Source organism: Varanus komodoensis, unplaced genomic scaffold (assembly GCF_004798865.1).
Source record: "Varanus komodoensis strain SLA01 unplaced genomic scaffold, ASM479886v1 scaffold15, whole genome shotgun sequence".
Taxonomy (NCBI): Eukaryota; Metazoa; Chordata; class Lepidosauria; order Squamata; family Varanidae; genus Varanus; species Varanus komodoensis.
The window spans coordinates 10699921-10715412 of record NW_025335440.1 but is presented as its reverse complement, the minus strand read 5'-3'; the positions used below and the strand labels follow the sequence as shown (position 1 = coordinate 10715412).

General features: G+C 44.5%; 1 protein-coding gene across 2 annotated transcripts in view; it reads left to right on the top strand.

Moving 5' to 3' along the window:
• Positions 1 to 15492, top strand: part of XYLB (xylulokinase) — a 99793-nt gene that overhangs the window by 16452 nt on the left and 67849 nt on the right. For both annotated transcript variants that reach the window (XM_044425123.1, XM_044425124.1), the window contains exons 8-10: positions 1095 to 1167; positions 13361 to 13479; positions 15120 to 15201. In XM_044425123.1, coding sequence (XP_044281058.1) covers positions 1095 to 1167; positions 13361 to 13479; positions 15120 to 15201 — 274 coding nt within the window. The remainder of the gene's footprint in view (positions 1 to 1094; positions 1168 to 13360; positions 13480 to 15119; positions 15202 to 15492) is intronic.

Here is a 15492-nt window from a genome sequence, read left to right as displayed (position 1 = left end):
GCTTCTCTGTCTACAGGCCTTTCTAGACAAGGCTGTTTAACTCTCTGGTGTTGTTGCAGAATTACGACTGGGATTATTCTCCTTTCCTGACTTTCTGTACTTTCTGCTACGTAACCGCTAGACAGCACTGTGGTGTAGCAGAATTCCACAACTGCATTACTGGGAACTAGAAAAGCTTTCTCTCTCTGTATATGGCACTGGCTCGGTCTTTCAGCACTTCCTTGCCTTCTTTTACTTGGGGCATAATCCAGTGAAAGTTATAAGGTCATAAGTAGTGCTTTTGATGAGACCCTTTAATGAAACCTGTTACACCAGGGTTGGGATGAAATGCCGCAGAATCTGTCCCTCTAGCACAGTGGTTCCCAACCTTTTCTGTGCTCCACACCCCTAGAAAATGGTTGATTTATGTTCACACCCCTGCAAAAATAGTATCACATTTGAAGATGAAGAAGTCAAATTTCTAAGTTTTGAATCACAAATTGAATCACATATAGTGCTGCAACTGAACAAATTAAACTAAAAGATAAGCTTTTAACTCAGTGCATAAAATTCAAATATTAATTGAACAATTAGAAAAAAATGTAGAGTAAAATCAATCCCAATTGTGAACATAAAATTCAATGACTTCTTTGTTCCTGCTTCTCATTCACGATTGTGTCAAAACGTGGAACTTTCTTGCTGATTGAGATCTGCAAGGCTGCCTGCGGATTCAGCCAATTCTTAGATTTTGTCTTGATTGACAAAAGAGAATGGAATCCAAATGCAAACAAAATGATCATAAATAATTTTGTTATTGGGATGACTTTTGGTGAAAAATGTTGCGATTTGCTGAGGGAATGCTGGTCCTGCTTGCCAGGAATTTGGACTCAGGGCCACAACAAGACAGACCGGGGTCAAGGGAGCCGAGCCCAGGGAATCTGAAGGATTCCCACCCCTGAAACAGATCCCTCACATATCCCTGTTTACTCCCATGTTAAAGTCACCCACTGAAATGAATGGGGCTTTCAGAGTGTTGCACTTTCATTGGAACATGCTTTTGCTTTAAATTAAAAGCCAAATGCTTGGTATTCCTTTATTTCCTTTTTGTCTTCCAGAGGATCTCTTTGGTTAGCAGTTTTGCAGCCTCGCTTTTCCTTGGGGCGTATGCTCCCATTGACTATAGTGATGGTAAGTGTCTATCTTTCTCAAATAAGTTCAACTCAGCCAAAAGTCAGTGTAGTGTAGTGGGCAGAGTGTTGGACTGGGCACTCAGGAGATCCAGGTTCTAGTCCCTACCTGGCCACAGAGCTCCCTGGGTGGCTTTGGGCAAGTCACTGACTCTCAGACTAACCTACCTCACAGGGCTATTGTGAGGGTAAATGGAGAGACGAATTATATAAATCACCTTAGGTTCCTTTTAGGAAAAAGAGAGTCAGTGTGGTGCAGCAGTTAAGAGTGTAGGACTGGGACTCAAGCAATCCAGGTTCTAGTCCCCCCTCAGCCGTGCTGCCAACTGGGTGACTTTGGGTGATGCTCAGCCCAGTCTACCTCACAGGGTTGTTCTTGTTGTGGGGATAAGACAGAGAGCAGGAGGAGGAGAATGTTGTAAGCTACTTTGAGTTCTTTGTGAGAAAAAAGGTGGGGTATAACTAATAAATAACATGGGATATAATAAATAAATGTGGAACCTCCCCTTTGTTGATTGGGAAGGAATGAATGGATGTGTTCTATTCTCTTGTTTCTTGGTGAATGAAAGAAGCCACAAAAAGGAATATTAAAAGATGCAATAAATAGACCACAAGCCTATACTGTAAACCAGATCAAGCAGCAGCTTGAATTTGGGAATCTGAATTCAAGCCTTGGCTCAGGTGTGGATTATTGGCTTGTCTGGAACAAACAACTCATTCTTTCTCGAGTCTGCCTGGACCAGCATTCCCCAGCATGGTGCCCTCCAGAAGTTTCAGACTACATCTCCCAGCATTCCTGGCCACAGAGTCCAAAATATGTAGAGGATACCAGGCTCAGGCAGGCTGTTGGAGACAGACAGTGCTCCATTTTGATCGGTGCAGTGCAGTTCTCTCCACTCTTCCTCTCTGGCTGGTAAGTGAAATGCAAACATGAGCACCAAATCGCAGGTTTGGTTTCAACTGAAACCAGAGTTGGCTAGTCAGATTCAGGTCATGGGTATTGGGACTGAAAGAGGCAGTTGTTCTTAGTGGATGCTTTAGGGCCAGGGTGACACGGACTCTTCCCTGGGAAATGAGACCTGCATATATTGAGATGGAAGGGCTGGGAGAGCTTTTCTCAAGGCTGCGGTCTGCAGGTGTTCAGGTGGGCCTTGGGAACCGTCAGAGTCTGCAACTTCTGGGGGGGGGGGGAATGGAACAGGAGCCCCAGGTGCCAGAAAAGTTTGTGTGATCCTTGACCCCATTATGTGACATCAGGAGAGAAGGGCTAGCCAACCAGAGGGCTTGTGTAGAGCTAGGCTAGCCAGCTCCCAAAGGGCCCTCCCAGAAAGGAAGGGTCCCAGAGATAGAAGGGTTTTTAGAAAGAAGGTTTCTTAGAAGTAGTTTCTAGTTTGGGTCCAGTGAACCACTCTCTGCAGGCTCGGACTCTTTTGCTGGTTATGGATTGTTGGATGTAAATAAAGAGCTTTGGCCAAAGAGAGTAAACAGCTTTTGCCAAATAATGGTCTGTTGTTCTGAAAGTGGGAAGGAGGACCCCTGTCTCCTGACAGTGGGTAAGAGGAGATTGTGGGTAGCATTGGCCATGGTTCATATTGCTTCCAGTGCAATATCAAATTGTAGTTAAAGGATGCAAGGGAGCTTGCAGTGGAGAGAAGAACAGTGGAAAGAGACTGCAGGAGGGTCCTTCCTGAGCTCTTAACTGTGACTTTAAAAATTGCCAGCATTGTCTGGGCAGCGGGCATGCAGCTGGAGACTAATGGCACAACAGTTGGTGAAAGCTGCATGTGGGACAATTTTCGAGCAGCTATGCTGTGACACACACATGGTCCCCGTGTGCCGCGGTGGCTGCTTTTCCCCGCCCCCCCCACGAGCGGCTTTGCGCGGCACGCATTGCCTAATCACCCTCATGCTGTGTGGGCGACCACATCGTCCGAACCTGGCAGGGCACACGGCAGGGCTGGTTCTAACGCACCCCAGGACCCACGGCTTGTAGTGGGGTTCTCGGGAGGTGTGGAACCCACCCCTTCTTGCTGGGTTTGGACACATGTGTGCCGCAAAGGCAGAGGGGGCGACAAGAAGCCACCGTGGATTCTCTCCCCCTTCGATTGTGTGAATTTGCTCAAATGACATCTGGCCTGCAGCTGCTCTTCACCTTTTAGAAGTAACATCTTTAAAATACTCTTCATATAATCACCCTCTACATTTTTTTGCTAAGCATATGACATTTGGATTGCCAAGGACTTGGTCTGTCGTTCAGCCCTCCACTAGAACAATTCTTTTAAAAAAATCCAGTCAGCTTAAGCTGAAAGAATGTCAGAGCCATAATCTGGAATGGAGTCAGGGTCAGTCGCAGGAGGCACAGATCTCTTTCTGTAAAATGCTTTGCGCTTTAGTCAATTGATTTTTTTAATGCCAAAAAGTTAGATTAGAATGACAAATTATTTCCATTTGTACTGCGTGGATTTTTTTTTAAAGTGAGGAACTTGAGACCCAACAACCTCAATGTGTCATTTGATCTATTGCTCTTTCGAAACAGCAGCAAAACAAACAAAAACCACCCTACATTTTAAAGAACAGCCATGTTATTCCCACCACGAGATGCCTGGATTCTCCCAGTCCTCCACCTCCACGCAAGCAGTGCTAATTTCTATGAACCAGAGCCTTGTAAGGGCTCCGTTGAGTAGACTGGATTGGGAAATAGGGACTTGTCAAAGGCCAGCCAGCAAGCTTTGTGGCAAAGCAGGGATGTGAACCTAGCATCCCAATTGCAAAGCAGCATTCTTTCTATATACAGCCTAATTTCTGGTAGAAATGAAGACGCTACATGTTTTTTTTCATTGCACGTTGCAGAATAAGTCTCTCAGTCACCAGGCAGTGGAGAATATCCATCTGATATCCATGGGATCTTTCCTGTTGCTCTCAGTGGTTGAGCAACTGGATTTTCCTCTGGCTATGCTCATTTTCTTCTTTTCCTTCTTTAAATAGAGGAATTTTGAAAGAAGAAGGAAGAGAAGAAAAATGAGAGGAAATGAGTAATTAAGAACTGGGGTTGGAAGTTGGCATGGAGAGAGGCTCTTCAAGGGAAAAATAACCGGCTGGTGTCAGTAGGAAGAAATAAAGCAGAGAATCTGTGAAATGGAAGCATTTCATTTAAAGGTACAGGAGTCCAGGATAATCTTAGGAGAACTTTGCCCATGGTGGAGAGGCTGGAGCTACAAATGAGGTTTTATGACTAAAAGTTGACCTTCCCCCCTCAGCCACTAGTGAAGTCTTAAAAACAAGCAAGATTTTATTCTTTGGCCAGGGCGACTTAATTTATACTGTTAATTTATATTATTCTATGGAAGTTTATTTATGGATGTGAGCCGCCTCGAGGCTGCGGCGAATGGGGCGGCATAGAAGTCTCCTAAATAAATAAATAAAAGCCACTGGAAATTCACAATTTGAAAAAGATGACAATTCCAGAGAAAAGGACTATTGTCATGCAAACCTGCTCAGAGCAGCACAACAGTCCGTGTGGTTTGATTTATCCATGAGAGCAGCATGTTGTTGGATGGCACCTGTGGGCGCCTCTGCTTGCCGTGGTTTGCTGTGCCGTGTGAACACAGCATCGTGGGTTGTTTGAGGGCACTCACGTGACCCTAAAGCAAGCCATTGGTTATCCGAGGGTTGTTTTCAGCCCATGATGCTGGGTTTGCAGAACATGGCACACTGTGAGCATCCCGCCTCTGCCTGCAGATTCAGAATTGCAGCCGACATTGTCCTCTAAGCTCATGAGGAAATTAACTTGTGAACAGCCCCTCTATGTCACATAAAAAGACAGATTAGGCTAATTTCTGTTCCAACCTTGAACCTCTCTGTAGATGCTAAGAATGCATATTTTAGTGCCTGTCACTAACGTATGTCACATCAGCATTTGAACAGCCCCTACTAAAATGTGAGCTGCATTTCTGGGACCACTTGAGCGACTACTCAATAGTACTTTGCAGTGACATTCTGTATCTGTCCTAGGTACCTATTGGACCTCTCCATATCACCACGGGTCGGATCCACCTTCTCATCCTAACTTTGACCTGCCTTTGCATTGGTCACTGAGCCACCACCTACGAGTGGCTGGCGCTGACCCTCCAGCCAGCCACGTGGCCGTCGAGGGGACTGTCAGTGGCTCAACACACTTGATGTCCCTCTGTGGGGCAGTGCCATTTTTAAACGGCTTGTTAATGAACACAAAACGTCTCTCTACCTTTTTAAATTCCTGTCTCCCAAGCAATATGGATAACACAGAGACCCACCACCACTGGACTTTATTTAATTATGGCGTTGTCAGCCTTCTCTTTCCAGGGTTAACTAGGATTCCCAGAGGCTTACAATAAAGGCCATTCTAATAGCTATCTGTAAAATCTCACAAATAAGCACATTGACTTGGATTATTTTACCAATAACTACTTTTTCATTCGTAATAAAGCTATATTCAACAAACCATCTGAAGGCCATCAGATATCTTGCTCTTTTGACTGAAGGTTGCCCTCTGAATGGAAATGAAGCTTGGCCTTTTTTTCTAACGGGCCAGCCATGTTTGGGGGCCACAGCAGAAGTTGGCAGGCCAACCTAGGAGAAGGCTCCTGCTAGATGGCATCTAAGGGACCGCTGGTAATGCTGGACCAGAAGGGTGGCCTTCGAGCTCTTCTTTGGTGTTTAACACAGAGCAAGACCTTGAGGGCTGAGTGTCAGGATGTGAGGCAGCTTCAGGGCCCCGTTTTCTGGCCAAGGTTAGAAGAGCAGCCCTGGTAGCCTATGCCAGCTATCAGGGCCCTTAACGAACATCACCTGGGAGTCCTGAGGGAAGAGTTATATATGAACCAGTTCTGCCCTCCAGAAGCTGCCTCAACAATGAGGGTCTTGTGGCTTGTTGTGGTGCTTCCTGTTGCTATGCAAAACCTTGGCTCTGGACCTACCCCTTTCCTTGTTCTGGCTCCTGCACCCTGCTGTGAACCCTTGGCTGCTATCCCTACTTCTGGGCCTCAGTTCTGCTCCCACTTCTGTTTCAAAGGTAGCTTCTCCTTGTGTGGACTTTCTGGCTCTTGACTCCTGGTTTGTGCTTACCTCCTGTTGACTTGGAATCCGGATTGGATATTGGTTAGTACTTGGATTCAGGTGTCTGGGCCCTGGTGTTCATAAGTTTAACCTGCTGTCACTTCTTGGACTCTGACACTGAGCATGTTCCACACGGAGGAGGCATTTCTTAAGGGATAACCCAGTTGCAGCTGCACAAGGTCACAGATAATAGACAGAACCATGGGTCAGAATCCAACTCCTACCTAGGTCTGGCAGGATCCTGTCTCTTGTTTAACCCTAAATGCAGTCCTGTGGTTGCAGTTCTGTTAATATTTATTTCTTTTTTAAAAAAGAAGTAAATTCACAAACCGCACAACACACTTCGTCTTGGGGCTAAATCAGTGCAGCATTAGATGTGTAGCTGATCCTGAAGGTTAAAAAATAGTGTAAGCACATGGGGCTCTGCTCTAGGTTAGGACAATAGCATGCAAATCAGAGAGATTAGATCATCCCATCCTGTCATTTCCCCCTCTGCTGGTGTTAAATTAAACATACCAACCCTCAGCCAATTTAACAGAGAAGAGTAACATGGTGGCCAGGTTTAAGGAGGAAGCTGGTGGCTGCTGGGATGCTGACCCTTTCCACAAAATAGGTTCAGCACCATGGACAGATCCTTCTGATGTTGGAATAAAAGCACCAGCAGGGATGTCACCAACCTTCCCTCTCCTACCTATATGAGGTGGTTCCAATACAGCCGTTATTTTACATTTGCTTCTTGAGTGTCCATGTGCACCTTTAAATTTCCCAGTGGTTTATTTGGGTTGTTTCACCTGCTGTTTTTATCACGGGGTGGTGTTCTTCCCCTTTTCCCCTTCTGTTGTCTGTGTTGAGCCCTGGAATTCTGCTTCTTGCAACAGGAGGAGGAAGTTTAAAAGACCAGAGGGAATATAATTTAGTGGGAACAACTGCACTTGTCTTGTCTTTTCATTCATGGAAGTACTTAAAGGTAGGGAGAAGATCAGGCTGGTAAGCCTTCTTTTTTTATCTTGCAAACTTTTGGTACCATACCTCAGCCCAGTAAAAGTTGCTCCCAAAACAGCCACACCATATATTGAAACACGTTAATTGGTCATGACTGAATAGTCCACTGTGATTAGAAGGTATCAATTCTAGATATGGAGGTAGAAAGTTGATTTGCAGATTGTTTAGTAATTAAGATGATGCGACCTATTTTTTTTGCGGCTGGTGGTTTAATTTGCCATCCAGTCAGTTTGTGGTGCTACAAGTCCTGTTGGGGTGTATTAAATTACTTGACATACTGAATCAATAATCTGAGATTTACAATGCAAGCATTAGTGGACTGGTTTTACTAGTTTAGTTTGTTTGGAACTATGTTTTACACTGAGATTAGAGAATCATGCACAGATGGAGTTTAAAGATTGGCGTTGTCATGCCCTTTTGTGAAGTGGCACAAGAGAATTCTGATTAAATGTTTCTCAGGGTTCAGAAAAGTCAGGGTTTTCATCTCAAAATTGCCATATGTTGTTTTTAAACGGTAGTTGCTTATGGAATGCATTAAACTGTCGACTCATGGCTTTTCTTTATCCAAGAAGCAAATCTTTTTTACCCCAGAAAACAAACAACTAAACTAGAAATGGAAAAAAAATTATAGTAGTATGATCATAGAATGATCATAGTAGATTATAGTATGATCATAGAATGTTAAAAGACATGTTGTAGGGGGCTGACCCCGTGAATCTGATGTGTGTGATGACTGATATGTGTAGTTTTAGTTTAAAATTCTAATAAAAATTAAAAAAAATTGAAGGTACTGTTTACCAGGTTCATATTGTGTGAGGCCGCACTGAGTAACAACACCTAAACATGAACACTTAAATATATTTAACTTATTTTTTAACAAACATTTGTGAAATCATTTTGAATTTTGATACTATTAACAAATAAGACTGACTTGTTTCATTCATCACATGAATCCATTCATTGGTGAGATCACTAGAAGAGAGGAGTAAGTTTACTTCTTAGGAACAATTCCATAGGTGTCCTCAGAATGCGCATCAGCCATTATTCTTAGAGCATATGTTTCAGCCTCAGCCAAAGGTGGTCATTTCTCTATTTCCTTTGCAGTCTAAGATAAATATCCCTTCTCCACTGCAGGGTTTCTGAACAGCATCTTTGGTTTGCCAGCATGTAGCTCGAGTGTCCCATCATGTTCCATTTTTCCATCTAAAGTTGCATGGGAGTTGCTTGCAGGTGCTAACAGAATGATTCTGCTCCTGTCTATGCAAAAGTCTAGCTGGGTTCAGTGGGGTTTCTTCCCAGCCAAGTGTGGATTGGTTGCAACCAAAATATAAATGGGCACCATTTATTTAAAAAAATAATCCACTCCACACCACATACCTTGCTAGGCCGAAATGAAGTGTAAAACAAGATTCAATTTATTATCTTTGATCAATTCCATTTCATGCTAATCAAATGCACTTAATTAATTAGTTCCTATCTAATTTATCCTGTACTCCCACACCAGAAATCCGCCACTGTATTGCCAGCTTCTCATAGCCTGATTCCTTTCCATGCCAACCCAACTACGTTCCCTTTCTGGTTGGAGAGCAACATAACCATTGCCCTTAGATATGAGATCTGGAGATGAGCAGGCCCTTGTGTTGGGAGAACTTCTTAACTCAAATATTGTTTTGTTTGCTTGCTTGCTTGTTTTGTTTCCTGTTTATGAAATGAAAGGACTTTCTTTTCCCCACGAACACTCCCATCATATCCAGGGCTAGGAGACAACAAAGATCCATAGGCCAGGAGATACAACTTCCACAATAGGGGTTTTCTGTCACTTTTTGGTTGCAGTGAATACATTCTGAGCAACTCCTATCTTTTTTTTTTAATTTTAAAAATGTGCGTCTCCTTCATTGTCTGGCTGAGCTGAGCGAGCTGCCAAGGACAGGCTTTTCGGAGGGCCGAAAAGGGTTGCTGTAAGTCAGAGTCGGCTTGATGGCACACGGCAGCAGAATGCCTTGGTGCCTGCTGCCTGCAATGCATTCAGCTGAATTTACCGATCAAGCTCCTCGTAAATTAGAAGCACCAAGCTGATCAGTGCAGTGACTGATGGGTTTTGAATGCGTGTTTTGTTGATTGAATGGTGTTTTTAATTGCTTTTAAAAACCATATTGATTATTGTTACTATGTTTTAATGGCAGCGTTTCTACCCTGAAAGACAACCAAGAAATATTTTATAATAAAAATAGTTGTGTGAAAGTTAGCACATGGGAGAGATGTGCAAAATTGTCACGAGTGAGCAATGGGTATCGACCACCCTCACCAAATATGGACTTCTGTAACTTCATCTTCCAGTGACTGGGCCTGTGCAGTTCAGTACCTACTTTTCTGAGTTTTGTTCCCAGTTTTCCTTTCCCTCCCCGCACAAAGTCGTGCTTGACCCATCACAACCCCATGATCGCTCTCCTGTCCTCCACCATCCCTCAGAGTCCACCCAAGCCCACACCCACTGCCCCAGGGACTCCATCTAGCCACCTCATCCTCTGTCGTCCCCTTATCCTTTTGCCGTCAATCGTTCCCAGCATCGGGATCTTCTCCAGGAAGACCTTCCTTCTCGTTAGGTGGCCAAAGTATTTCAGCGTCAACTTCAGCTTCCAAAGAGCAGTCAGGGTTGATCTCCTCTAGGACTGACCGGTTTGATCGCCTTGCGGTCCAAGGGACTCGCAGCAATCTCCTCCAGCACCACAATTCAAAGGCCTCAATCCTTCAGTGCTCAGCCTTCCTTATGGCCCAACTTTCATAGCCATACATTGCAACTGACAAACCAAATTTGAGAATGAGGCTGGTGCTACCCAGGTGGCTTCATCCATCCTGGCCCCTCCAGATGACAAAGATGTCCACCTTGCTTTGAAGAGAACCTGATCTAAAGCCAGGCTGGCTGCAAGGAATCAGTCCTTTCTCCCCTTCCTTGTGCCAAATGTGAGCACATGTGTAGGGACACGTTTAACCTGTGTGCAGTTCCCAGTATATATAAGGCAATGTAAGATAATGATTTTTAGTTGATGGATTACGGGTGAGAAGGAAGCTTGGTGTCTAGAAGATGGCTTGAACCTATGTGGCAGCTGTCTGTCCTGCCACTGCCTGTTTCCCTCCCAGTTGTGTTTCTTGACTGAACGAACGCCCGTGAAATGATGCCAGCACACTAATTGCTTCCCGGACTGTGGCAGGGGAGCCCGTTCAGCTTTGTGTTAATTGGCAGCATGCTTCAGCATCTCCTTCCTCCAGTAGCAACTGGAGGACTGGCAAAACCCCAGAAGAAGCGCAGACGTCGTGCCTCTCTCGTTAAGAAAATGGAACGACGTGGCCAGGGTGGGTGAGGAAGTGGTTGCAAAGAACCTCCGGGGAATGATCCTCCTGCTGGCCTTCACTGTACACCCTGGCAGATAGATGAGCAAATTATGTGGTGAACCCCTAAAGGGAAAGCTTTGCCAGTGGCTGAAGGAAAGAGTGAGAGTATCGCGTAACTGAAGCTAGTTGGTTAAGAAAAGGAGGAGAACGGAGGGACAAAAGAGCACTGATGGAATATGGAAGCAAAGAGACAGAGTTTTGGTTTTTAAAAAGAAAATGGGGAGAGGCAGCAAAAAAAAGAGGGGAAAAAAGCAAAACCCAAGAAATGACTTGGCTATTTCCTGTCCTGCCTTCGAACTTTACTTCTAAGGTGTTGCTACCCTTTGCTGTTCCATCTTCTGGTATCCATCCTGTCTTTTCTTCCTCATATAATCCTGCTGTCCCTATTTTTGGTAACTGTTTTGCTGTCCCTCTTTTCTCTTCAGGAAGAATGCTGGGGTGCCTTTTGTAATAGGTGCCCACATGCTTTCAGGATCCTGGCTAACCAGGTGTGCTAGAAGACCTCCTCTGAAGTCACAGAGGAACAGGCTGTTTGTGGCTACTAACCTTGCTGGCCACGTGTACCTCCTTTTCCAGAGGCAGCATTCCTGCGTATACCAGTTGCTGAGAAGTTTGGGCAGGATGAGGCCTTGCACCCATCCTGCCTGAGGGATTCTGTGGGCAGCTGGGTTGCCATTGTGTGCACAGAGCAGCTCCGGGTGGACCCTGGGTCTGATCCCGCAGGGCTGTTCTTATGCTCTTAGGAGATGTGACATGTGATGCTGCACCCCAGTATGGCTACAGCTAGGCACCTGGCAGAGCGGCTGTGGTCCTCAAGCTGCCTGATACGCCTTGGCTCACGGACACCCCCCGCCATGTCTCTCATGATGGTCAAGGGTTGTCAAGCCTTCCCCCTCAGCCACTCCTTCTTGGTGGGATGCTCACAGTTGGTGCAACGGCACTAGGCTCTTCTCCGGTGCAAGGAGAAACCAGACCAGTACTGTGGCTCTGGAGAGAACCAGGATGTGGACGGGCCGACAGTACAGAGGTACACTTCTTTGGGATCAGCTTCTTATCCTGCTCAAGGCATAAGAGGGTCCGAGCCCTGCTGGAGCAGAGCAGGGGTCCATCTCATCCAGTGTTCTGCTCATGCAGTGGGCAAGCAGCTGCCCTCAGGTTCCCATACACAGGACATACCTTCTAGGCTTATTTCCAGCCCAGAGGGCTGATCACAGGAGCATTGTGCTGGAGTCCAAGTATCACATCCCTTCCCAGGTCCCCACATGGGGAAGTGGCTGGGTGGCGATGCACGTGAATGAGGCAGCTGAATGCAGAATGCCAGCATGTGGCGTCTGTATTGCCCTCTCTCCTGCTGTCTAATTAGACCATGATTGCTCCAGCTCCTCCTCCACCTCTTCCACTGCCCCTCCACACCCTTCTGCTAGCAGCATCCAAAGTGGCAAACACACAACGTATGATGCAACCAGTAAAAATGCAAGTGCAGAAAGAACCTAAAAGCAAACCCCACAATCATCATACAGCCAACAGTAAAAAAAAACCCCTAAAAGGCAGGCATCTAAGATCAGCAAGAGCAGAAGATGTTAAAACCATCAAAAATAAAACAGGGTGTTGCACTTGAAAAGACCATCTCAAATAGAGGTGCTTTTAGTTGCTGGGAGAAGGCATTGAGGCTCGTACATTCTGATCAACGCTCTTTATACATGTTTTTAAATGAGGCACTGATTAAGTTTTCAGGTGCATCTTACTTCAGAAGTGAGTGTTGGCCAGGCTGTTGCAGAATGAATGACTGCAGGCAGAGAATGGGAGGCGTGAGCTCTGATAATGATACGGTGTGAGTAGATGTGTATAAATATGCCAGTGCCTTTGTCTGTATCCTTGAAATGCTCAGCAAATCTCTTTTCTCAGATGTCTCAGCAAATTTCTTTTCTGCCCTTATCCCCATTTATGTGCAACTTGCCACTTGCAACCTGGTTCTCCCCACTAGATCCTAAACTCTTCTCTAAGTGTCGTTTTTTCTAGCCATTCCTGATTTTAAACCAGTGGGGATGGGGGTTTGTTTGCTTTGTTCAGCAGGGGAGGCCTTGCTTCATATTTACTTGTTCACTTTGAAGGATCAGCAGAGCCTTTTTAGTAGTCGCGTCTATACTGCAATATCCTCCCAAAAGAGACACGTAACTTTTGTGGCGGCATTTTTCTGTATAGTGCAAACTTCCTTCTTTAACAAGGCATTATCCACCAGATGCCATCGTTTTCATGGTCCTGCTTAAAAATTTGCACTGGCATTTGACAAATATGTGTCGGTTGAATGCAGTTTTTAGTATGAGTTTTTGTTCGATTTACCTGATGATGACGATTCATGTTCTTAATTTGGTTTGTATATGACTCTGGATGTGTTAATGTGACTAATATGTATAATCAAGATGCAACCCTACACAAGTTTAGACGGAAAAGTCCTACAACTCCCAGCCTGTCCCAGACAGCAACATGGGAGTCGTGGGCCATTTTCTGTCTAACTTAAAGAGATAATTGAGATAGACCTTGGGTACCAGAACAAAGACAACTGTTGAAAAGCACTTAAGGCAATATTGGCTGCAATAGAATTTGTCTACTGTGAAGATAGCTTTTCCTTCTTTCCTCTCTTCTTGCTATGTTTTGTATGATAGAACATTTTGAAATTTTTTTCCCAGAGAAGCTGTTTGTCTCCTCAGGTTCTGGCATGAATTTACTGCAGATCCGTGAGAAAGTATGGAGTTCTGTCTGTCTCAATGCTTGTGCACCTGGATTAGAAAAAAAGTTGGGTCATCCCGTACCATCCAGCAAAATACTGGTATTGGCTGCCATGGAACAATTCTAGGGAATTTAATGGGATTAGAGCCTGTATCTATTATTTTTAATTGGATTTTTGAAAGGTGAATCTTCTACACTAGCAATTTTAATGGTTTAAATTGTAATTGTTTCCCTCAGAGGACCTTTGGAACTAGATTGTTAAGTGGGAGGTTCAGGGCCTAACAGACTAGATGAGAATAGCAAACATTGACTTTTGCTAAGAAGAAAAGGGAGAGAAAATACTGTGTATATATGTGGTCTACAGGCATTGTGGTCGCTGCTTTAGAATAGTCAGAAAAAAGAAAGTCAGATGAAAGAAACATTGAAACCACTGGTTGTTGTTTTTGGAAACTGATGTAAGGGATTATTTCAGGCAATCCTGAGAAAAATTTACAGGTATTCTGTAAAAATCCCTTGTTAAGTAAATGGTCTGGTTCTCTGCAGCAGAACAAGATATGTGTAAACAATTATACAAGATTCTGCTAATCAACAATATAAATTCAGGCCAGTTTCACTGGACAGGTTCACACAACTCTTTAAGCCACCATGTGAATAAGATATGCGGGGACCTTTCTTCACAGAGCAACCCATGGTGCTCCAGACCCACGGCGGGGTTATCATGCTTGTTCTTCCCCTCCTTTCCTTTATCCTCCAGATGTGCTTCATGGCAGAATTCATCTTGTGTCTTCCTCCCCCTTCCAATTACTATCCCTTTTCATTGTCACTTAAAATAATTTCTTTTGGATGCTCAAAATTGAGCAATTGGGGTCATTGTTTTCTTGCCCTCAGAAAATTCTGCTAACATGTTCAGAATTTTAAAAATACTGTCAGTCTTGTACAAGTTCGTTCTTACGGCTGCTCATTATGTATACTGTTGGCTGGTCAATTCCCTTGCATATTTCAGTTTTGGTGCTCGTGCTTTTCTTGCTTCCTCCCTCCTGTCGCCTTTTTCAGTGCTTTTCAATTGGCCCATGACAACTGAAACATGCAAGAGAATTCAGCAGGCAAGGTGACTTTTATCAGACAGCCATAAGGGTGCTCTTAAACACTTGGAAAAGACGGACAAAGATTATTACTTTAGAAAAAAAAATAGGAACACAATGTGCAGTTGTCTGTGATTGATTTCTAAAAAGCTGAACCAGTGGCGGTCATGCCAGTGTACCCATGGGCACTGGCCGTGGGGCTCTCACTGGGAGGGGCAAAGGCAACATGGCAAAGAAATTGCTAGCAGATCTCTGCAACACTTGATAGAATTTTTCTCCTGTATTTTATGACATGACAAGTTATTGTGGAGCAAATAACCCCTAGAACAAACCATGAGTTGTTGGAGTGGCTTGTTGTAAGGGCTGGGGGGCGGGGAGGTACCCTTTGAAAAGAGATCTGGGTTTAAGAGACAGGACAACCCAGCATAGCTAGTTACACACCGTGGGTTGTCATGTCATGTCACGGTCTCTGTTTCCTCTCCAAAGAATCTTGGGAATTGTGGTTTTGTGGGGGCCCTGAGATTTCTCTGCCAAAGTTCTCTTTTACAGGCCTTTATGGCTATTCTATAGAACATGCAAGATTTCTCTGTTAAAGTGCCACATGTTCTGATGCAAAAGGTTACAGTCCTCTTAAACAACTTTCTCCTCTCCATTTCAGGGTTCCATTTCGCCATATTATGTGCAGCGCTTTGGATTTAACCCTGACTGTAAAATTGTAGCATTTACTGGAGACAATCCAGGTAAGGAAGTTAAAACATTTGCTGGTGGAATTCTGAGTTTCCCTTTGATTGCACCCATTAAAGAACATTCTTTAAGTCTTCTTTAATCCATGTGTTAGAATCTACTGTATTCTGGAGTGGCCTGAATACTTTTAGTGCCAGATAGATTCCAGCAGTCCAAAAAAGGGATGCACTTATATCCTAGTAAGATCACAGAGACTGATACAAACCTGATTTCAGTCGACCTAATTTTTCAGCTGCATCCATTCGCCTTGGCACCCGGCGCGATGGCTAACCTCATTGGTAACCAGA